General features: G+C 38.2%; 3 protein-coding genes across 18 annotated transcripts in view; 2 read left to right on the forward strand and 1 right to left on the reverse strand.

The window, feature by feature from the left end:
* The window catches only part of Uck (Uridine-cytidine kinase), a 29,275-nt gene extending 14,133 nt beyond the window's left edge, over window positions 1–15,142 (forward strand). For 2 of the 5 annotated variants that reach the window (XM_067781509.1, XM_067781511.1), the window contains one exon: window positions 9,046–9,563. In XM_067781509.1, the coding sequence (XP_067637610.1) occupies window positions 9,046–9,329 (284 nt within the window). In that variant the 3' untranslated portion in view covers window positions 9,330–9,563. Of the gene's footprint in view, window positions 1–1,276; window positions 5,509–9,045; window positions 9,564–14,874 lie in introns of those variants that run through there. The other 3 variants (XM_067781519.1, XM_067781529.1, XM_067781536.1) reach the window with 3 other exon arrangements.
* On the reverse strand, window positions 15,049–17,778 carry LOC137249744 (hatching enzyme 1.2). Its single transcript, XM_067781542.1, has 2 exons — window positions 16,991–17,778; window positions 15,049–15,278 (listed from the first exon to the last, which is right to left on the reverse strand). The coding sequence occupies exons 1-2, from the start codon at window positions 17,765–17,767 to the stop codon at window positions 15,186–15,188; spliced, it is 870 nt and encodes a 289-aa protein (XP_067637643.1). The 5' UTR covers window positions 17,768–17,778; the 3' UTR covers window positions 15,049–15,185.
* A 2,792-nt stretch (window positions 17,779–20,570) lies between these two features.
* crb (crumbs) overlaps window positions 20,571–25,055 on the forward strand; it is a 68,939-nt gene continuing 64,454 nt past the window's right edge. For 6 of the 12 annotated variants that reach the window (XM_067781641.1, XM_067781649.1, XM_067781558.1 and 3 more), the window contains exon 1: window positions 20,571–21,232. The gene's annotated coding sequence lies outside the window, so the exon portion shown is untranslated. The remainder of the gene's footprint in view (window positions 21,233–25,055) is intronic. The other 6 variants (XM_067781568.1, XM_067781621.1, XM_067781592.1 and 3 more) reach the window with 5 other exon arrangements.

Here is a 25,055-nt window from a genome sequence, read left to right on the forward strand (position 1 = left end):
AAATAGGATCAGCCCTGGTCCACCTTTATGGCGATATCCCTAAATGGCGTTCACCTATAGAACTATTACCCACTCCCTCTTAAAATACTCTTTAATACCTTCCATTTGATACACAAGTCATACAAACACATTCCAGGGTTACCCTAGGTTCATTTTCCTACATGATGAGTTTCCCTTATTTTGTCTCCATAGCTCTCAACTGAGTATGTAATGTTCGGTTTCACCCGAACATAGCCTTCCTTACTTGTTTTCTTTTCGTTTTATAAAACAAAAACAACTTTTATGAATTGCTTGATGCAATTTTTGTAAGCCAATTTCGAAAATGTTTTCGTTTATAAAGCAATTTTGAAAACGTTTTTGGATGTGAACCAATTTCGAAACCGTTTTACAATGTGAACCAATTTCGAAAATGTTTTCGAAAAAATTCGAAAATGCGAGAAAATTTTAAAAACTTGAAAATTTTTGCATAGACAAATCCATTCTAGCCAAACAAAGTGCAAGAACTTTTTTTATGCCTTAGTTGTTCTTCCATATAAAAAGTACAATTTTATACACTTTGTACGAAGTAAAGTCTAAAGCATCCTTGGCAAAAAAATAGCCAAAAATCAAACTAAATTTTGAAAGACTTTAAACTTGTTCTTTGTTAGACCAATAATTGGATTACCAAGTAATTTAATTACAAAACTGCATACTAGAAAAAAAATATCTACGAAAAAAATTTTTAAAGATTCGAACATACAAATTTTTTCGAAAACGTTTAAAAAATTGCCTTGTATAGTTTCCGTTATACAATTCATTACAGCAAATAACTGATAAAACGTCTAATACCTTTTGCTATTATTTTTTTACTCGCAGGTGTACATAATACATACTACTTAATGTATGTAATTTCGTTGAGCTTCTTTATTTGTTACTATGCAACTCTATATAATTATTTATATTAAATTTTTTTATAGTTGCTTATGTATGTAACTAATATTTTTGTAAAACATATATTTATTAAATAAACTCTGATACTAAGTCAAATTTGATCACAAACTTTACAACAACTTTATAGGTTTGTACAAAAAAAATTCTTAAAAATATATCCTTGGTTAGCTCAATTGTTAGTTGATGTTATAGTTTCTTCCAAAATATATTTAATTTGTTAATTCATTTTTTATATTTTTTGTTTTTTGTTTTTTTTTGTTTTTTTTGGTTCTCGGTGTTGTTAATTTTGTTAGTGCTTGATTTCCAGTTGCCTTTTTTTGTTACTTGTTACATATATTTCTTACAGTTGCCATTGATCTCATTGTACATCATATCGGAGAAATTCTTAGACCCGGCGGCAGCTCTAACAATCTAAATGGCTCTACATCAATACACAATACATTGAATAATTCAACTGGCAGCATGATGCGCGAACATTAGAATTAAATATGTTGGCAAAAAAGAATATATTATTATTTTTTTTTTAATTAAATAGAAAAACAAATTCAAGTACCTAATTAAGTAATTGGGAAAAAGAAATTGGTAGGCTTACATACACACACACCCACATAAAGTGTAGGTACACAAATATGTACTTTTGTCTTATTAAGCAAACACGTATGTTTAGCGGGCACTGCAAAAAACGCCGCACAAGACATAACACAAAAAATTGTATCTTATTGAAATTTATTTAACAACTGCGCTATTGTTTACATTTTTCTTTTATAATTTTGCTTATTTTTAATCTTAACAGTTTAAAGATATAGAAATGTTAGTGTAAGCAAAATGTCTTAGGTATTTTTGCTTGCCTTTAGCCAATAAAAATTTAAATTGCGCAAATAAGCTAAACTTTAGCACTTTTCTAAATGCATGTTAACTTTTATCCATTCCGTTAAAGCAAAACGGTTTATTTTCTAAGTAATTATTAAGTTAGTCGGTTTGTCTAGATACATGTAGAGTATGTATATGTAAAAAGAAAACGGTAGAATAATTTCTGCAAATAAAACCTTAACATAACGAGACTTGTTTTTAAATGAAAAACGCAATGTTGTTAATATATATATACGCCACCGATTTTGGTCGTTTTTCGCACGCCGCCGCCGAATGTCGAAAATATTCGCGCGCCGGCGGCGGCGTCCGGCGCGTTACTATGTTTTCTACTCGTTTAAGATTGTTTAGACCATTTATTGTTCATGTCGAAAATAGGTCGCATATGGTCGAAAGTGGCATCAACGGATGGACATCACTGCCAGTTATAAGAAACTAATTGCGAAATTCAACTCTTTCTAATTGTTCAAATGTTATTTAAAAAAACAGGCGTTTTTGATGTCAGCTTGACACGGACTTTTCATTACCCAATTCACCAAGTTATTAAAACAAAACACTAAAAAAAGTTATAATAAATTTATATGCTCACTTTGCATATTTACAAAAAAATTAATAATGAACATTGAAATGATTCAAATAAATGAGCCAAGGTGAACATGTTTTCAAATTGTCCCCAAGTTGGTAAAAAAAGCAAATTACCCAATAAATGTGCCGATTTTTTTTTTAATTTTATATTGCTATTGACTGAAATAATAAGCGAAATCAGTGATGCAAAATCCTTTAATAAGTTCTAGGGGCATAAACACTCCTTGAAATGATTCTTACCTCATACTTAAGTTGATACGTATATATGTATGAGAAGGATTTGAAAAATCACTTGGGCTTACATTCAAACATCTGTTGTTTATTTGCGAAACTATACAATAGCGGCTGGAATGTTAATTTTGATTTTCATATTTCAGCATTCAACACGCAAGTCTCCCGGTTTGACATTTCCTAAAGTTGGTGGCCCTAGTCCCTTGGAGTGAATCACATTGATTATAGCCTATCAACCAAGTTTAAATATAACCTACACGTTACGGCTCCTTCTACAAAGGTGAAAACGTGGGCACATATATTTACCAGGTGAGGCGTTGTCCTTCGCAAGAACAATCAAAAGCTTTCCCAAGACAGTCGAACTAGTCTGAAAACTGAAGCTACGCGGTCATCCATAATGAGCTCTTATCTCATAAGGCCGGAAAACAGCAGTTAACCTCTTTAAACTTAAAATCGGTCGACTTTCATTTTAAATTATCGTTTCGATTTAACGAAGACTATTGAAATCAATGCTGTGAACACAACGTCTGCAAACTTTGGTCTACGTTTTAAAAATTTTATCTAGGGTTCTTGTAAAATTTTAATTTTGTACATGCGCCGAGGATTATACGATTTTCACCCATGAGTTACGCAATGGCATCCACTTACACTGCTTATGGCTTCGAGGGCGGCATCCTTGGCCGAATAGTCACTCCCTAACGTTTCAAGGTGTTTCTCAGGTGTAGCTCACCAGCATAGTGCGACAAAAACATCCGTTAGAAAGTCTTCGGAGCTACACCTAGAGCTTCTAGGAAAGTTACGTCGACGCGTTGTCGGGATTGCTACTGTTTGCACATCGGAGTCATGAGTATTAATAGACCATTAATAGCAACCGTAAGTCACCTTTGTGCGTGACCGCCAAGGAGCCACAAATGATTTATAGGAATTGTGTTCGCGACGATTATTAGGTGAAACTACGCTTTGCACGAGATATACAGACAAAAGTGTGACCATTTTATGTATCTCCATTTCTTTTCAGCAGTCGCAGCAGTACCAGTTCCAAAGACCGGCGTTATATTCGAAGCCCCTCTGGAGTAAGTGAACGAGGGACATTCCCTCCGCAAGGAGCTACTCCTGAAAATTTTTGAATGATCTGCGGGATTTTGAGGCAAAACCCCGCATCTTTCCAAAATGGCCAAAACGTCGATTTCCTTAAATACATACAAACAAAACCTTTCCTAAATATTATTTTTTTAAATAAAAAAATCAAGATTTTTAAAGTAAGAACACCGGCGTACGCCGGCGTGCCGCCCACGCCGCCGCCGCCGGTATATAATAGAGCCTACGCCGCCGCCTAAAAAAAAAAACAGTTGAGTAGCTACCTACAAGGCAAGGAACAGACTAAATTCAGTTGGCGTATTATGAGATAGAGTATCACTTTCGTTATATCAAGGTTTTATTCATTGTGAGTCTATAAATAACCTATTAACATTATTTGTTAATTGCTTAAAATGTTTTTTTTTTTCACAATAATATTGCTAGTGTTAAACCAAAAAGAAACCAAAAAATAAGAAACGCCAGTTATTAACTAAAACAAATATGCACCAAAATTTAGTTTAGCTATAATAAAAGTATTTTTGTATGTAGTACACATTAACATGAAATAAGATTCGTTAATTTTTCACAACAAATCACTGTTGAGAAGTGCACAAAAGTAGTTTATCATATATTTAGATTAATACTCTTGAAACTAACAGAAGTACGTTATTAACAAAAGTTATGAAAGTTAAGGCCTCATTCTCTATTACGAAACGAATGTTCGTTTCGCCTCAGAGATGAATCGCTCGTATATTTTCAATATGTTAAACGATGGCAACGTATCATTTGACAATTGCTTTCGCTTTCTTGTTTGACTAAAAGTAAAAGCCGAACGAAAATGATAGAGAATACCATTGCTAGACGAAATCGTTTGGAGGTGAATCGTTCGTTTGAGCTATCATTCGCAATACAGAATGAAGCCCTTATTTTACTGTCAAAGGACTGAAACTACGTAATTCATTGAATTAAACTGTGTCTGCTGGGAATGTATAGGAATAGATATAAAATGAATAGTAAGCATTATATGAAATGTATACATTTTTAAATTTAAATACATATATACATAGATATAGTACTTATTTTTTTAGAAAACTAACTTAATTTAGTCTAAACGTATAATGGATCTAAATCTAAATTCAATTTTTAACTGTCGCATAAATCTGTCCATAAATGAAATAAGTAAAATTAAAGGCGCCTAAAAGTATGAATCAATTTAAAATTATATAGCAAATAGCGTCCGATATCTCAAATTTCTATTTCATAACACCTCGTAGCGACCCTTTTACTATATAAACAATTGAATTGTTTATATCTTAAGTCACTAAACATACTTCCACCTGGTTAAAAAAAAACCTGAAATTCCAAAAAAAACCATAAAAAATTAATTGCTGTTTTCAAAAACTATAATACGCCATAACTTTATAAAATAGTTCTTTTATTGGATCGAAGTTCGTTTAACTATTATAATTTAATAGTTAAGCGCCACTAAAATAAGAAACTAATTATAACCTAAAAATACTTCGGGGATTTTCTTTACTTCTGAGGTGCGTTTTTCTTTTCCCCTACTTTCATCAATTACAGAGAGTGTAGTCACGACTTCATAACATAGGAAGCTAAAATATACAAATGATATGTATTTTTTTTTTTAAGGGGTCTCCAAAATAATATCGCTATCGATGAAAAAAATTTGAAAGTAATTTAAAGAACTAACTTAGCTTAAGTAATGATCAGTAAAAAAATTAAGTTAATTAATTCTTTATGCTCGCTAATAAAAAAATATAAAAAAATGTTCCAGCTTTCAAAGTATTTGCGAAGAAATTGACTTTTATTTGCATAGAAATTTTTAGTATTTAATTTAGCGAGTCTTGCACATATTGCTTTATGCAATTGTTTTGTTATTGATATTAGAGAAAAATTGCAAAGTTTACAAACGGCGATGGTTAGTAAGACAATACTCAGCTCCCGAAAAGCTAGCTGATGAAGAAGTGAAATTCAGAAACATGTCCAAGTAACCATCGCCGTTTGTAAACTTTGCAATTTTCTCTAATATCAATAGAAATTAAAATTTATTTAAAAAAATCACTATCTCAATATTAATTCAATACATTTTCAGCTGAAATAGGTAGGGCCTTTGTGGAAAAATAAATCTGAGATTTAATGGTCTTCAAACGAATTTTTTTTTTAACAAAATCTTAAATAGAACATGTGCGAGCTGGCAGCTGAGGCGCTCCACGCATCTTCACAATTAGTTAGGGCTTAACAGCCTAGGGTATTTTGACCGTTGCTTAGCAATTGCGAGCACCAAGGGAGATACAGTGTTCTATCCGGACTCTCCTCCCAAACACGGATGTCAATAAGAATGCTTTCTTGGCCGTAGAGATTAGCAAAACACGACTAAGGTAGCGAGACTTCTAGGCTTTAATTCGTTGCACTATTATACCTCGTCTGATACTCACCGTCGACATCGTGTGCAGGACCATTGACTTCGCGAAGAACTTTTCTCTCGAATACTGGAAAGGCTATCCCATCTTTTCTCGGCAACGTACATACTTCAGGACTGATATGAAGAGAGACTTATAGCTCGTGATTATTCACCGTCGATATGTCACTTTAATTTTCAATTGCCTGCTTATTCCAAAGCAAAACTTCTCCTCATTGCATCAGTTATTTCTCCGACTTCTAATAAACTCCGTGGTTTCCAAAGCGCTACGTAGGAATTCGAAAATTGCTTTAAATTTTTCTTGTAGCAATAAAGACATTCTCGATCGTTTCGGGAAGTGTTGTCGATATTGATGGTCATTTGACGGATATGGATCCGGGAAGTTTCGGAAACCAACATCATTAACGTACTAACCCAACCGTCATGGGAACTATTTGATATGACCACGTCTAACCTTCTCGGATATCCCACCCGCTCCTTCCGTGCGGTACTTGGGATGGCTAGAGCCTCAAATAAGCAGGATTCGCCCTGTATATGTGAGGTTGTCAATTCATCAATTGTTGTGGAAGCTATAAATTGCAATTTAACGTTGTTGTTGTTGTTGTAGCGATTAGGTTACTCCCCGAAGGCATTGGGGAGTGTTATCGATGTGATGGTCCTTTGTCGGATACAGATCCGATACGCTCCGGTAACACAGCACCATTAAGGTGCTGGCCCGACCATCTCGGGAACGATTTATATGGCCACATTAAACCTTCAGGCCATCCCTCCCTCCCCACCCCCAAGTTCCATGAGGAGCTTGGGGTCGCCAGAGCCTCGTCTGTTAGTGAAACGGGATTCGCCGCTCGAAGGTGAGGTTGACAATTGGGTTGGAGAAGCTATATATTGCGCTACACAACCCCTTGAATCCCGCAATTTAACGTCTTTCTTGCTTCTGCATTTAGCAACTCGAGGCTGTTGGGTGTGCTCTTCTGCAATCCCCTTTTGCACACTTGAACTTAGGCCTGCCAGTTAACGCCAATCAGTGGCATTTTTGTGGCCTAATCACTTTCGCACCTTTTGCAGTATCGATTGTTACACCCTGTTAAGCTAATGCCGTCGAACTGTCATCTACTCACTTCCACCTCCTCAAAGACACATGCCAGTCTGTCGGCCTCTCGATCTGTCGGCCTCCCTTTCATAAAAACAATAATCAGTTGTGGATCTAACGAGTACGCAATATCACAAGTTAACACATGTCGTTAGTCTGATTCTTCAACCCAGAACTGTTGTGTTTATGAAAAAAAAACGGTTTCTCAAGCGTCTTTTCTTAAATGCCTCAAAACCAGCTGATAGCCTTTCACACTTTTAGTTTACTAATATGGTACTTTCTTAAATTCTCAATTTGATAAATTTCGTTTTCTCAAACATAAGCGAAATGAAATAGAACCGAAGTCAATGAGACTTAGAACATGAGGTTCAATATGAAAATGGAAACGATTTCGGTGATGTGTGCAATACATCAACCAGCTTCGTTCAATGCTTACATGAAAATTCATAAAACTCGCTGCTCTTTGAATCTCCGTTGGACACGATCGGGCTATATCCAATAAATAGTTTTGCTCAATCGCAATTTGACAAGAACTTTGAAACTAACCATATTCTACAATTACAATCAATTCCATCCCAATAAACCCTATGCCTATGGCTTTTCCATTAAAAGCCATTTATGTAAATTGATCGATTTGCTAATCAATTTCTAAAAATTTAACGGTGTAAACGAACGAGCGGTAATTGCATGCAAAACTCCACCACTTGCTCATTTTATAATATTAAACCAATCTCTAACATAACCGGAATGAAATGAAATCGGAGTTCTCATCTCAACTGTTCCACAACAACAATTTCTTCTGGTTTAGCAAAAATGTTGACGACTCATTTATTCTCAAATGAAAAAAGAGATGTAATCCAAATTAAGAATGAAAATTTTCTGCAGCTTTTGTGTATTTTCGTTCTATTGTTAATTGAGTTATACCAACTTCACACATATGGTTAATGAAATAATTAGTTGCTTTCTTAAAGCCCTTTTTGAACTCAATCTTCCATACAAAACACAAAGATGCCTTTTTTAGGTGCAACGTTTATGAATATTTGCGCATTATATTGTTTTATACCTTTAATTAAATGGTTTATAAAATTTGAATGAATCTCAAAATTGTAAGTACTTAAAGGAGAAGGGATAGACCCACCAATATTATACCCAAATTATCAGAATGACGAGTTGAGTTGATTTAGCCATGACCGTCTGTTTGAACGCAAACTAGTACCTCAATCTTTGAGATATCTTGATGAAATTTCGTGAGCTAGTATATTTAGGTGTCCAATTGATCATATATCGGGACCGACCGGATCGGAACATTTTAGCATATATCCGCTATGCAACTGATTTTTTGAAAAAGATATTGTTTTATTTTGATTATCTTCAAACTTTAAACGGAAACAGTTTTCTCTTTTAAACAATGTTCGTTAATTAAGCAAGTGGTCCTGTGTGAAAAGGAATAATTAATTATTTCATTAACCAAAATTTAACTATATTAATTAATAAAGCTTCTGTGTGAAATTGGTATAAGACTACGTCAAGTTCATTGAACTAAAACTGATAAATAATGTAAGCAAATCATAACTGTATGTATTTAAATTCAAATTGTTTATTTAAACTTTATAAATAATAAAATTAGTCATACATCAAACTGAATTACTTCGCTCAAGAATTAGAGGTAAGTAAGTAAGCTTTAGTCAGTCAGTACGTCTAATTTCTTTGCTTATTTACTAAACTTTGTACAAAATTTGTATTCATCTTTGATTATAACTTAATTATCTTCATATATTTTTAATTATTTTTAACTAAATATTGACTTAACTCTTTTCTCTCATAGTTGCTATTGATTTGATTGTCCAACATATACGTGATTTCCTCAACGTTTGTTCGCGTCACGGTTCATCTACAAACCTCGCTAACTGTAAGAATGCTGAGCATGAACATAGCCAAACAAATGGCATTGGATTTAGAGGTAGTACTGCTGCTTGTGGGGGCAGAGGTAGGCGTGCCCCTCATTGCCTAATGCGCATAACATCTCCCGAATCTTGTACTAACAACAACAATAACTACAAAAAATATAAAAAGGGCAATAACGCTGTCGCATATATAAGACCACATTAAAGTTTTGTTTTCATTGTAAATACTAAAATACTAAATAACACGGGTTACTAAAAAGCATGTACCTCAATTACCAATTCTGAAAAATGTGATAACAAATTTTGCTTTAATATTATTTTAGTGCAAATAGTACTACTAACAAATTCTGCACTTATACAATCAGTATAATTTATTATGTTAATGCACCTTTATTTTTGATTAGTTTATTTATAGTGCTTTGAAGAGAAAATTGTTCTTATCTAATTAATAAGGCTATAAAATTTATGATATTAAAAGTATTTAACTGCAGTGAGTGACAGGAAACCTAAATGCCTTTATGAAATTTTTGGTATAATACAGTGGTGACTGTGAGTATGAGTCACCCCTGCGGGGTAGGGGGTCAGAATATACCCCCGCGGTAGGTATGCCTTTCGTAAGAGGCGACTAAAATACCAGATTCAAGGGGTTGTGTAGCGCAACCCTTCAGGTTGCCAGCGCAATATATAGCTTCTCCAAACCCAATTGTCAACCTCAACTATCCGCAGCGAATCCTGTTTCACTAACAGACGAGGCTCTGGCGACCCCAAGCTCCTCATGGAACTTGGGGATTCGGAGGGAGGGATGGCGTGAAGGTTTAATTTGGCCACATAAATCGTTCCCGAGATGGTCGGGCTAGCACCTTAATGGTGCTGTGTTACCGGAGCGCACCGGATCTGTTTCCGGCAAAGGACCATCACATCGATAACACTCCCCAAAGCCTTCGGGGAGCAACCTTATCGCTACAACAACAACAACAACCGTGACGCAAAGTGTCACGGCGTCATACATTATCTGGTCGTAAACCTTCTTTATTCAACTCTTTGGTGTACTGACTGCGTTGCGAGTGGTTTACATTAAATTTTAAAAAGTTCAGTTTTTGTGAAAATCACATCTCACAACGTATAGGCGAACTAGGTTCCGAGCTACTCAACCGATTGTGATGAAATTTGATAAAGGCGAAAGACAGGTAGGAGGAATAGGGAAATCTGTTAAAATAGAAAATCTGTATTTGGATAGAATTGCGTTTGTGTATTTTGATGATGTGCCACGCCCCTTTGAGAAACAAAGAATTGTTCGCTACACCCTCCAAAATTGTTCAGGTATATCTATCTATTAGCAGATCTAAAAGCAGCAAGAAGGATTGGTCTTAAAAAACGTCTACTGTTTGCCAAGAAGACAGAGTTATTTTATAACCCAGCGGGTTAAGGGGATTAGAATATCCCGCGGCTGGCATGCTTGTCGTAAGAGACGACTTAAATACAAAGGTCTAGAAGGTTCGATATTGTCACATCAAATCCTTACCGTGATGGTCGGGCTAGTATCAGATCATTAAGGATCTATAAAAATGCTCCATATCAATGTTCGGTATAGTTATCCTATTGATGATGGGAGGGAGTCAGAAAGATAAGGGAGCTCTGAGGAAGTGGGACAATTAGGTGAAGATGAGGTGGAATAAAAAGTGGAAAGGCGAAAGGAAATCCGAGAATATAAAAGCCAGAGGGAAAAAGCGAAGAATGGACGGAAAAGGGAAAGGAGTGAAAATAAATTGTGGAAGGAAAAAATGGAAGGTAAACAGGATAAATGCATATAAGGTATAGTTGGCGGAATGAGAGTGGGTTGAAAAAAGAGGGGAACACAGAGAGAAAGAAAAAGAGAAAATGAACGGGTATTAAAAATAAAACGAGTGAGTAAGTTGATTATATTTTTTTAAGGGCATTAGAGTCCAACATGATAAAATCGGACATCGTGCGAAGGTGTGGAGCCTCTCTGGCTTCTATAAGTCATCTCATTGTCTCCGCTTGCTGGGTCCCTGGGCACAGCGGCATTGAAGGGAATAAACTCGCGGATGAGATGGCTAGGAAAGGTCCCGAGGTGGGGTGCACAGCTCCGCCCGACCGCCGCTGAGTTATCTCCTAGGGAGAATCGACGGATATGAGAACAGGGCAACGGATTTGCTATGGACTAATAGGGTTGACTGCGAAGTCTCAAGGTCCTTATGGCCATGCTTGGATAGGAAAGGCACCAGCTTCCTTATCAAACTGAACAAATCTGCGGTGAGGCTACTTACGGGTGTCATCACAGGTTATTGTGCTATCGCACCAATGCTCCGACGGTGGCGAATACCAACAAGATCCCTCTGCAGAAGCTGTCAGGATGAGGAGGAAGAGGAGTCGATCTACCACTTTCTCTGCCGATGTCCGGCGCTTCAAAAAAAGGCTCACGCTTCTTCGACAGCCTGGCAGTAGTTGGGAAGGTGGACGTCTCCCTTCTTCTTGGGTTCATCAGGGAAAGCAAGTGGTTCGTTGAAGACCATTAGGAGGTAATGGGGCTAAACGAATTTGCCGCCACCCTGAACTTACTGAGGGCACTCACAACGAACAAAAATGTCTCCGAGTGGAAGTGTGGGTAACACTCATGCACGCCCTCTTAACCTTACCTAACCTACATAATAGGGCTAAAAACATTTTCTGGGCGGGCCGTCTGCTGACTGCACCAGAACACAATTTAGATAAAATTTCACTTCACTAGTTTGGAAAAAGAAATATCATGCAGATCAATTTAGGCAAATTTAGTTAGGGACCGGCTCACTTTGAACTGCTACTTCGAAATGCATGACATAGCTGGGACGAGGAACTGGTAGAAAATACACATATTTCGGACTACTACCTCAATTGCCATGTCCGTACGTATGCGCGGCGACGTTAAGTGAAAGATCTTATACTTTATAGCCACGGCATGCATACGCGTGCCTCAAATTGGAACGAACGGTATGTGCTTTCAAACACCTTCGTAGATCAGTGGCACCTGTGCAATGCAGAGTGGGAAGGGGAGCGCAATGGATTTCGCTAACTTTAACAGAACGCGGTACTCTGGTTCGTAAGAGCTTGCTTTCATTTAACCATCTGCATAATTTCCGCTCTGCAACCCTGTTAGAAATGATTCGATTTAGTGCAAAGTGTCGAAGATCATGTATAGGTTTTACAACCTTTGACTAACTAAGTTACTCCTATTATTAAAATGAGAGGACTGTAGTCTCAAGACGGTTATTCTGACTGGACACTGCCTTCTGGCGTCAGATGTAGGAAGTGCGAGTGCAGGAGGAAACGATCGAGCACGTTTTGTGCTCGTGCCCTGCGTGTGCGAGGTTAAGATTCAAGTTATTAGGAGTGATACAGCTGTCAGGTCTAGAAACAGCAAGTGGCGTAAGTCATAGAAAGATTCTAGTTTTAGTAACTCTACGGACTCGTTCAGTTTATGTGAGGTCATCATATACTGGCAAGTTCAACCTAACCTAATCTAATGCATTTTTATTTAGCGTATTAAGTAGTCACTAATAAAATATTAGCAAACTCTTAAATCAGAAACTCTACTGTTTTACATAACACTAACAAGCTATGCTCCATAAAATTTTTATCTGTTATGTTTTTCTCACATTTACAGCAGAGAGCAATAAAATAGCAAAGACAATTTTTATCAAATTTTGTCCATTAAATTTTCCTTTTTATATTTTCGATAATATAAGAAAAACCTTCCATGAATTTTGTAACTGACACTATGCAAACCAATCTCTAAACCGTTTCCGAAAAAGTTTGAAATCTCGAGAAAATTTTACGAGAATTTCCAACTTGTTCGGAAGAAGAATTTGTCGAAAATCAGTGCGAATTTCTAGGGACCTATAACTTATACTGTAACCAGATTGAAAAACGCAAGGCCGTGGGCGCTGATGGATTGCCTGCGGAGCTATTCAAGTACGGCGATGAGGAGTTGGTAAGGCGCATGCAGCAGCTTCTTAGCAAAATATGGGCGGACGAGTGCATGTCCGACGATTGGAATCTAAGTGTTCTTTACCCAGTCCACAAGAAGGGGGATACTGCAAAATGCACCAACTATCGTGAAATCAGCCTTCTTAATATCGCATATAAGGTCCTTTCAAGTGTATTGTGCGAAAGATTGAAGCCCACCGTGAACCGGCTGATTGGACCTTATCAGTGCGGCTTCAGACCTGGTAAATCTACCATCGACCAGATTTTCACAATGCGCCAAATCTTGGAAAAAATCCGTGAAAAGAGAATCGACACACATCACCTCTTCGTCGACTTTAAAGCCGCCTTCGACAGCACGAAAAGGTGCTGCCTATATGCCGCTATGTCTGAATTTGGTTTCTCCGCAAAACTTATACGGCTGTGCAAAATGACGTTGAGCAACACCATCAGCTCAGTCAGAATTGGGAAGGACCTCTCCGAGCCGTTCGAAATTAAATGAGGTTTCAGACAGGGTGACCCCCTATCGCGCAATTTCTTTAATTTGATGCTGGAGAAAATTATACTAGCTGCAGAACTTAACCGCACTGGAACAATATACTATAAAAGCGTACAATTACTGGCATATGCTGAAGACATTGATATCATCGGCCTAAACACCCGCGCTGTTAGTTCTGCTTACTCCAAACTGGAAAAAGAAGCGGTAAAGATGGGTTTGATGGTGAATGAGGACACAACGAAGTACCTGCTGTCATCGAGCAAAGAGTCAGCGCATATGCGCCTTGGCAACCACGCTACTGTTGGCAGCCATAATTTCGAAATAGTAAAAGACTTCGTTTATTTGGGAACCAGCATTAACACTAGCGACAACATCAGCAATGAAATCCAGTGCAGAATCAATCTTGCCAATAAATGCTACTTTGGACTAGGTAGGCAATTGAAAAGTAAAGTCCTCTCTCGGCGAACGCAAATCATATTCTACAAGTCACTTATCGTACCCGTCCTGCTATATGGGGCAGAAGCATGAACCATGACAACAGCAGATGAAGCGGCTTTGGGAGTGTTCGAGAGAAAAGTTCTTCGAAAGATGTATGAACCTCTACGCGTTGGCGATGGCGAATACCGAAGAGGATTTAATGATGAGCTGTACGAGCTATACGCAGACATCAATATAGTCCAGCGAATTAAAACGCAGAGGCTGCGCTGGCTAGGCCATGTTATGCGAATGAAAGATGATGCTCCGGCCAAGAAAGTGTTTCTATCGGAACCCGCCTATGGAAGCAGAGGTAGAGGGCGGCCCCCACTCCGTTGGAAGGACCAGGTGGAAAACGATTTAAACTCCCTTAGTGTGACCAATTGGCGCCGGTTGGCGGAGCGAAGGAGCGAGTGGCGCGCCTTGTTGGACGGCCATAACCGTTAAGACGGTTAAGCGCCAATTAGGTAAGTAAGTATAACTTGTACTTTGTTGGACTAAAATTGATTGTGCTTCATACGTAAAAAATTTGGAAAACTCTAAATAAAAAATTCGAAATTTTCCTAAAATTTTCTCACATTTTCGTAAACGTTTTTGAGCTTGGTTTGCTCAGCTTCGGTTACAAAATTTATAGAACTTTTTTTCTTAAATTATCGAAAATAAAAAAAAACAGGGACTTAATTAAAAATAAAAAAATTGACACTGCCATTTTATTGTTCGCTACTGTAAATGTTTACAAAATTAATATTTTATTAATAATAAACTTAACTGCCCATATTCTCGACCCAATCAAAAGACCCCGATACATTTATGGCCATACGGCGTTATTCATCACTTTGCAAGGAGCTCACCACTAAGGAAAATATCTTCTTTGGCATAAATAAGACTAAGACACAACACTAGAGGATGACTGGGAAAAGTTTTAACCATCACATTGACTAAAGCACTAAAGTAATAAATTCAGTTTAATTCTGTTATAAAAAAAACTATGTATTTTATTCTTTTTTTAAAATTATTAATTACTGTTTTCGAAATTTAATAAATATGTACATATGTATATATAAACTAAATATTTTGCAATATGTTTTATTCATTTTATTTTTTGCTTCATCTACATTTATACATGGCATTTAATTTAGCCACATCACTGTTACTAAATCCGGTACGTTGGCCCATCATTTTCGATTCTTTGGTGTTTCTCTGTAAGGAGAACATAACAGAATTAGATCTTGCAGAAATATTAACATGTTAAAGAAAACTTCAAACGTTTGCCCAAGTAAGTTTTTTCAAGTGCCATTTGTCCTCCCTAAGCAAGAATGAGCTAAATTTTCTTGCCGCCTAACCGGCATATCTTCGAACTCGACCCTTTCTTCTTTTTAAGAGATAAGGTCCGCCCAGCGTTTAAGGTGGCTTGAAACACATCTAAACAAGAGCAGGCGACGGGCAGAGGTCCGAATTCAATACAGTCATCTACATCCGATTCAGTTGTACCAATGTGGATGAATAAATCCACCTTACAGTTTCCCGGGATCCAGATGTAAGCTAAAATAGTACGACGCAGTGGGTTAGAGGACTTAGAATATACCCGCGGCAGGTATGCCTGTCGCAGAGGCGACTAAAATACCCAGATGATTCAAGAGGTTAAGTGGCGCAACCCTTTTTAGAGGTTGCCAGTACAATTTAAAGCTTCTTCGACACAACTGTCAATCTCATCTAATCGTGGCGAATCCTGCTTTCTTAGCACCCGACGCTCTGGCGACCCCAAGTTCCTCATGAAACTTGGTCGGGTTTGTACCTTATTGGTGCTTGTCAAGACTTTAACAGCCGCTTGACTGTCCGAGTACGAGTGAATTTTAAATTTTCTATACGGTAGTTTAACTGAACACCATCGCATTCATCGCATCTGTAATCGCGAAAACTTTCGCTTGCCAAACACTACAATGATCTGCGTCACAATACCTCTCCACTAACGGTCAAGTCCAACTTCGACCCATGCGTGAACCAGCTTACTAATCCCACTCGAGGGAATGGCTGAAGTGAAGCTTGTACAGGGGTTAGTTGTAGCCTACAACTTGTAGGCACTCTCATATGGAATAAAGTCACAGTTGGTAAGAAAACTGGAATGACCGAAGTGAGTAAAACCATAGCCAATGCCCTGAAGCTTGATCTTCGACCGGTCCATATCCATCCTGTCCTCAGTATATGCCATATGTATGTTCGGCCTGTCAATCAATGACAATATAAGTAGTACCAAATAACACAGTCTGCCGGCCGCAGCAGTTTAAGGGTTTATAATATTCCCACCGCAAATATGCCTTTCGGGGTGTGAAAAATGAGCGATCCACAGGCAATCGGGCCAGTAGCGGAGCGAATCATAGTTATATCCGATAAAGTACTGTCCATATGTATCTATAACTAGACCAGCACCCCAAAGAGCAGAAACAGCTTGCAAATGTTCTCATTAAGGCAATGTATTACTCTTAGCGAGTGTACCCGGTTTCCTGCGGAGTGGAATAAAGACAAACAGAGGTCTACCCTAACTTCCACATTGGGCCCCAACAGCAGTTTTCTGTCCAATACGTTCCGAAATGCATAGACTAACGATAATGGATTGATTTTTTTGAGTACTACTAAAACCCGGAAAATAACTATTTTTTGAGACTTTTTTAAGCTCTGAAAACAATAATCTTTGGAGTTTTTATATCGTTCGAGTTATTTTTTGAGTTTTTTATTTAACATATTTTCTGAGCGATATAAAAAACTCAAAAGCAATACGATCAATAATTATTAAAAAGCTATTTTTATAATAAAACTTATAACTGCTATGATCCCTAACAAGCTCTAAATTTGAACTGTATCAGAAAGGACCAGTGGTACTTCCCCAAGCGAATCTATAAATATTCTACACTTACCAGCGCTTCAATAGTCGGCTGTCCATTCTTCGAAAAGCTTGTCTTCGAGTAATGCATAACGCTCGCATAATCATAAGGTACACCGAAACCATATTGGTCCCGTGGCGAACCCTTCTCAAAGTTCGACATCAAACCATTCTTAACATTTTTTATCAATACACGTATAAAGCTATCGCGTTCATGACGATTATGTTCATGCAGAAAACCCAAAGCATGCATTAGTTCATGCATCGTTGTGCCGTTGTGCCGAAAGCAAAGCGACGATTGCAAATTGACTACTTGACGTCCACCTAAACGACCTATACTGGACCAACAACCGGTACTATCACTTGTCAGCACAATATAATCACGTTCATTGTAGCGAGGCTTGAAGCGTACACAAGTTCTGTTGTGATATTGTTGAAAGGCGTGCTGAATTATGGACAAATCGTTATCACTGAATCGACCACGTATCTCATAGGGTACAATAGCACGAGGCCAGCGTGTACTGTATGCTATAAGACCGTTTCGTGAGTTTGGTTTCTTGTCATTTGGCACAAGTAGATCACCTTCGTGATAAAGTCCAAGTTCTTCAGGATTCCATTTTGGGGTTTCATTAAGCTTAGTAAGCAGATCAAATGGCAACTGAACAGGTGCACCGTATATAAGGCTGCCAAAATGGGTTAGATCAATTTTATCCGACTTGCTGGTGCTCACTTCGGTGTTGGTGTTTGTCGTGCTACCTTTAACTTGCACCACACATATTGTTAAAAACGCGATAAAGAAAAAGTTCAGCATGTCTGCAGAGAGGTTCAAAGTATACTAAAAGTTATTCACTAGAAATTCGGTTTTTTTTATAATTACGGAAGTCATTAAGAGCACACGAACCTATGTATGCTCCCCGGTTTCAAAGCTGAGTTTAGCCTTTTGCTATTTGCAGTTGCATTTAATAATTTCAATGTCATGGCAATTGTGCATAAAAATATTACTAAGTCTGTTTTATGACCTTAACATAGTGGGGCGGAAGACTTTGAGTATTGAGCTTTATGCCCAATGCAGCACAAACATTGTAGTACATAGATAAATTTCTTACGATACTTAAGCCGCTCGATTTGAAAATGTTTAAGGGAAACGTTTAAGCTCAACCGATACGTGGGCTTAGGATTCTCCCCAAGTCATCGACGAAACCATCTCCCTTAATAGAGAATATGTCGCCTGACTAGTAGGTTATGTTCTCTAATGGCAAAGGCAGAAAATACCGGACATCAAAAGAAGCGTAAAAGGTATGTGTAATGTAATAAAAAGCCCATGCGACGTCTACAGCAGTGACAAACCGGTAGATTTGTCGAGCAATGCCCGTGCACCCCAGCGGGTTAGGTGGTTAGAATATACCCGCTGTAGGTATGCCTCTCGTAAGAGGCGACTAAAATGCCGGATTCAAGGGGTTTGTGTAGCGTAGCGCTTGCAGCGCAATACATAGCTTCTCCGAACCCAATTGTGAACCTCACCTATCAGTGGCGAATCCTGTTTCATTAACAGCCGAGGCTCGGGTGACCCCGAACTCCTCATATATCTAGGGGGTGGGAGGGCAGTATGGCCTAGAAAGTCGCATGTGGTCATAACAAATCGTTCCCGAGATGGTCGGGCTTGGTAACGGAACGTACCGGTTCTGCGTCCGGCAAAGGAACATCAACTCGATAACTTATCACTACAACAGCAGCAACATCAGTGCCCGTAAGGGTATAAAGGAGAGTAAAAAAGGACCTTTATGGCAATAATTGCAGGGGTATAGAGAGGACCGGTCCGGGACTACCCGTTCAGGCAGAAATAGGTACAATTGGATTATCTATAGGACATGCTCAAACAATGAGGTTCTACCTACATGTGTAAAGAGATCAGGACTTGCAATAGTCCCATATACCTTTGCGACTCTTCCCGAATCCATCCTTGACTAATTGCAAGGTATATAAAGGAGCTAAGATGTATTAGTGATCACAACAAGTCTAAATGCACGTTAACTAGGAAATATGGTCTGGACCCGAAGATGTTGCTATAGGTGTACGAGGCGGTGGAGCAAATTGTGTTGAACTATACCTATGTGGTGCGCTGAGCAGCCCTTCGAAAGAACTAAAATCTCACGACCGTACAACCGCGTAAGCCATACCACCTTTCAACAACCCTATTTGATAACTTAAGGTGAACGGAGTCCTTTTACGACCTTAAAACTTCTAGAACATGGCTTTTCAATAGAGATGGGAAGTCTAAGCTACCCTCGGACTGTGAGCTTTTCAAGTTGTAATCGGGGATATACAGATCGGATAACAGGAATGGCAGGCCGGATTGGTGGAGAACCTTCAGCGAAAACGTGTAAGCCAGCAAAGAATCTGCAAGGCTCAGGAAAGCAAATATATCCCACGAACCGCTCCAATTTCCAAATAAAACGGCGTGCTTAGTCATGCAAATAATTTTCTATTTATCTAGTGTATTATACAAACGGAAGCCCAATTTCGACGAAACTTTGAAGGACTGCGCCTATCTGAGGGAACTACCACAAAAGGGAAATCAATTTCATCTAAGATATCGTGCGATGAATCGCTCTCACCCTGGAGGGAAATTGAAAAGTAAAGTCCTCTTTCGACGAATCACGCTCTTTAAATCTCGTATTTATCATACCTGTACTGATGGGATGGCCGCTGAAGTATTTGACAGAAGAGTTCGGAGGATAAACATGTGGTTTTGTTTGTGATGCCAAAGGTGTGTATCGAAGGAATTTTATTGACCAGTTGCAGACATTGTGCTACGAATAATATCCCTAAGGCTTCGATGGCTAGGCCAGATAATGTGAATGAATGAGAACACACCGGCACAGAAAGTTAACCCGACACACGCAATTGGAAGGAAGAAGGATACCTCAATTAAGTTTGGTTGAACAGATGTAGAAACACTTGAACTACCTTGATGTCCCAATTGGAGTCAGTTGTCGTGAAACAGGGATAGCTGCTAACGATGATTAGGAGACTATACAGGATAACTGGATGCACATACCCTTCTTCTTAAATTTTGAATTCGCCATCACTGTGCTACAGTCCAAATAAACGCACAGCGACAGTAACTTCTTTGGCGCGCAATCGATCAATTGGATATGAGTCAAGACAAACACCACAAGCACAAGCTGACTGACAGTGTGGTAACCGCTTTACTAATTGCGCTTACTTACCTGAGAACACAATTACCTGTCAGCACGTTACCTGTAGATCGGACTCCCTTTTGCGCTCTTATCGTGACTTTTGTTTACAATTGGTTTCTCTCTTTCCTTATAAGATGTTCTAGCCGGCTAGCAAACGGCTGACCAAATTCAGTACCAACCAGAGGTTGCACAAAAGCAATAATGGTTTGTTAGTGTCACACTAACTCGGTTAGTAGCTTACTAACAATGAGCATTCGTTAACAACAAAGTCTGAATGTTAGTGTTATCTCATTTTCGTGCGGCAGAACGTGAGCGTCCGATATGATTGGTTGTTTGGTGAGAGCCATTAGTATGGCTTAAATGTGTTTGGTAGCGACGACAACCTGTAATCTCAGTTACGTTTTGATTCTCGGACCTGCCGGACGTTATTCAATAAAGTGCTTGTAAAACAAACGGTTTTTTGTGTAAATTTCACTAGGTCGTGGGAGCGCGCGCAGATGTGCGGGTTGAGTGTGGCGAATGTGTGTGTGTGGCTTAACGTGGTAATGTTGTTAGTGTTATTACAGTGGGAAAACCAAACCAACTGAAATGGCTATATTGTGATTTAAGCCAGTGCGAATGAAATGGCCGAAAACGTAAAGGTGTAAATTTAATAAGTGATGATGTTAAGAAATGAAAATGGAAAATAAGAAAAAATTCACATCGACGGGTTGAAAATAAATTTATAATTAATCAATTTGAAAGCAATTAAAATCATTGGGAATATGTGGCTCATCTTTAAAACAAAGCGTAATATCGAAAAATTGTAATTGGAAATCATGAAGTGAGCAGTGAAACAAATATTTTGAGTAGGTACCTATGCAGTGAATTATTGGTGAAACAACTAATTTTCGCACACCCCTGACCGGCAGTCGTTAGTCATTTAATGATTTTGCTGGCACTTTATTTTTTTGTGTGATGTAGCAAAATATTTAGTTTCAAAAACTAAAATGAAAAGCATTTCACCAACAATATGAGAAAACAAATACAACAGTTTGAAACCAGTTTTTAAGGTCTCAATACTAACTTGAGTATGTGTGAGTACACAGGTATGCGCATTAGGGTGTGTCATATTTGTGTGATATTTTCTTTTAGCTTTACCGCTCTCTCCAAAGCCTCACGCTGTGTTGTTGTTTCATCCAACAAAGACACAACTAGTACTCTTCAATACTAGGGCAAAAATTCGAGGTCTTAACATACCTTCTTTAAATGGTCAATAGCAGTCTTTCTAATAGTGCCAAATACTAGGGAGTGCTTCTGACGCCTAAGTGTACTGGACGCTAACCACGGAATATAGAGTCAAACCAGCTAAGGCGGCTATGTATACCTGCAAAAGAGTGCTAGGCAAAGAGTGTCGTCTGATGCCAGAAGTCTCAGCATTGGCGAAGTGAACTACATAAACAACAAGCCAGACAAAGTTCAATAACTTGCCTGTGGGGTGACCACAGGAGGTAAATGAGCATGCTTTCCAGATGATTTAAGACGCGCCAATCTTTTTATCAAGGAAACTCAAGTTGTCCCTAGACTTCAGGAGTTGGGCAACTGGAAAACACGTGCTGTGCAAAAGGCAAGGTAAAACATTACTGAATACAAATAGTACCCGTAACATGATGTCCATCTTTTTCGATAGCCAGGCTACTTTTCGGGCTCTTGTGCCAGCGATGATAATATATACTCTGGTGTAAAAATTGGCTCCTGCCGCGACAACGTGATGGCCGGTGAGCTAACTCACGGCGTAGGGAGGCTATTACTGTCGCAGTAGCGAAGAAGGTCCTAGATTTCCTAGGACTCACCAAAGGTCGCGTTCCTTTGCACTGGCTGCGCGAAAATAACGATAGGTTGCACTGTTTGCAGTTCTGTAAAGTCTCTAAGAACATGCAGCCATCACACAACGAAAAATTATTTTTAGCAATTCTAGTGATGGATTGAAGTGAGATATTCATATGAGTTGCGTTACTCACCGAGCAATTGGGGTTCATGCGGCATAAATTGGATTTGAACACAACATCTCGTTTCGGAGCTAAAAACTTCCAGGGGCAGAGAAAACGGTAGAAGATCTACAGTGAGACTGTCCACCGGCCTGTGTAGGCAGACGAAGTTTCTTGTGAAACCTTAATTAAAAAGTCAAAGACTGTTCTACATATAGAGGCTGTAGAAAATGTGTAAGTCTTATGATATTAGATTAACAAAGTTGTTCATATCTCTAAAGAGAAAGGGGTGAGGCTTATGATAGGCACACTTATTGTACAATGTCTTATGTCTATAACTGGCTGCGGATGCAGAAAGTATGGGCTGCAAGCCTGTCGCTGGCGAGGTTATGGCCACTAAAGAAGGCAGAGTTAACATATTACGCGACAAAAACTTGTGGTATTTACCAAGAGGACAAAGTTATTTTATAACGTAAATCCAGATTCTTGAAAGGTTTTTCACATTGGTTGTCGAACAAACAGCTGATAAATCTATAAAGCACATTTAGTCCAAAAAAATAAATAGTTAGCGAGATTAAGGCTGAACTACTCTTTCAATTTGTGCTCCTCCTAAAATTTCCTATAAATTGGCGGGACGATTATGTCGACTCCGAATGGCAGCTGCAAGGTGATGCGTTTTTACTGAGAAGCTATTCATGGCACAAATACACTCGTGGTTTTTACCAAACCACCACTAATGCGCGACCCCGCTTATAAAAACAAGTGTCTAAATGAAAAAAATTTTTATTCAAATTTTTGATGTTGCTTTGACCGGGACTTGAATCCTGGAGCACTCCGACTCTTGAGCTTTTAACTCTAACATAATAATCAATTTCTCTGAAAGGTATTAGACTTTGAGATAACACTAACAAAAATATATAAACGAGCCACCTTAATGTACGCGCAAACATACCTACGTAGATGTGGGGCATTCTATGCTAACTCATCCTTTTCCTGGATTTTGCACAACAGATTTCGTTTAAACTTTACCATCTTTTTGGTTATTTTCGAAAAACGTTCCCATGAAGAGATACTTATGAAGCTAATTATTATTATTTTTTTATACTCAGTTGAGCAGAGCTCACAGAGTATATTAAGTTTGATTGGATAACGGTTGGTTGTACATATATAAAGGAATCGAGATAGATATAGACTTCCATATATCAAAATAATCAGGATCGAAAAAAAATTTGATTGAGCCATGTCCGTCCGTCCGTCCGTCCGCCCGTTAACACGATAACTTGAGTAAATTTTGAGGTATCTTGATGAAATTTGGTATGTAGGTTCCTGAGCACTCATCTCAGATCGCTATTTAAAATGAACGATATCGGATTATAACCACGCCCACTTTTTCGATATCGAAAATTTCGAAAAACCGAAAAAGTGCGATAATTCATTACAAAAGACCGATAAAGCGACGAAACTTGGTAGATGAGTTGAACTTATGACGCAAAATATAAAATTAGTAAAATTTTGGACAATGGGCGTGGCACCGCCCACTTTTTAAAGAAGGTATTTTAAAATTTTGCAAGCTGTAATTTGGCAGTCGTTGAAGATATCATGATGAAATTTGGCAGGAACGTTACTCTTATTACTGCATGTACGCTTAATAAAAATTAGCAAAATCGGAGAAGGACCACGCCCACTTTTAAAAAAAAAATTTTTTAAAGTAAAATTTTAACAAAAAATTTAATATCTTTACAGTATATAAGTAAATTATGTCAAGATTCAACTCCAGTAATGATATGGTGCAACAAAATACAAAAATAAAAGAAAATTTAACAATGGGCGTGGCTCCGCCCTTTTTCATTTAATTTGTCTAGGATACTTTTAATGCCATAAATCGAACAAAAATTAACCAATCCTTTTGAAATTTGGTAGGGGCATAGATTTTATGGCGCTAACTGTTTTCTGTGAAAATGGGCGAAATCGGTTGATGCCACGCCCAGTTTTTATACACAGTCGTCCGTCTGTCCTTCCGCATGGCCGTTAACACGATAACTTGAGCAAAAATCGATATATCTTTACTAAACTCAGTTCACGTACTTACCTGAACCCACTTTACCTTGGTATGAAAAATGAACGAAATCCGACTATGACCACGGCCACTTTTTCGATATCGAAAATTGCGAAAAATGAAAAAAATGCCATATTTCTATACCAAATACGAAAAAAGGGATGAAACATGGTAAGGTAATTGGATTGTTTTACACCTACCATATTAAGTAGAAGAAAATGAAAAAGTTCTGCAGGGCGAAATAAAACACCCTTAAAATCTTGCCAGGTATTACATATATAAATAAATTAGCGGTATCCAACCGATAATGTTCTGGGTCACGATAGTCCACATTTTGGTCGATATCTGGAAAACGCCTTCACATATACAACTACCACCACTCCCTTTTAAAACTCTCATTAATACCTTTAATTTGATACCCAAATCGTACAAACTCATTCTAGAGTAACCCCTGGTCCACCTTTATGGCGATATCTCGAAAAGGCGTCCACCTATAGAACTAAGCCCCACACCCTTTTAAAATACTCATTAACACCTTTCTTTTGATACCCATATTGTACAAACAAATTCTAGGGTCACCCCTGCTCCACCTTTATGGCGATATCTCGAAACGGCGTCCACCTATGGAACTAAGGAATACTCCCTTTTAAAATACTCATTATCACCTTTCTTTTGATGCCCATATTGTACAAACAAATTCTAGGGTCACCCCTGGTCCACCTTTATGGCGATATCTCGAAAATGCGACCACCTATACAACAACCACCACTCCCTTTTAAAACCCTCATTAATACCTTTAATTTGATACCCATATCGTACAAACACATTCTAGAGTCACCCCTGGTCCACCTTTGTGGCGATATTCCGAAAAGGTGT

Source organism: Eurosta solidaginis, chromosome 1, assembly GCF_040869045.1.
Source record: "Eurosta solidaginis isolate ZX-2024a chromosome 1, ASM4086904v1, whole genome shotgun sequence".
NCBI classification, from domain to species: domain Eukaryota; kingdom Metazoa; phylum Arthropoda; class Insecta; order Diptera; family Tephritidae; genus Eurosta; species Eurosta solidaginis.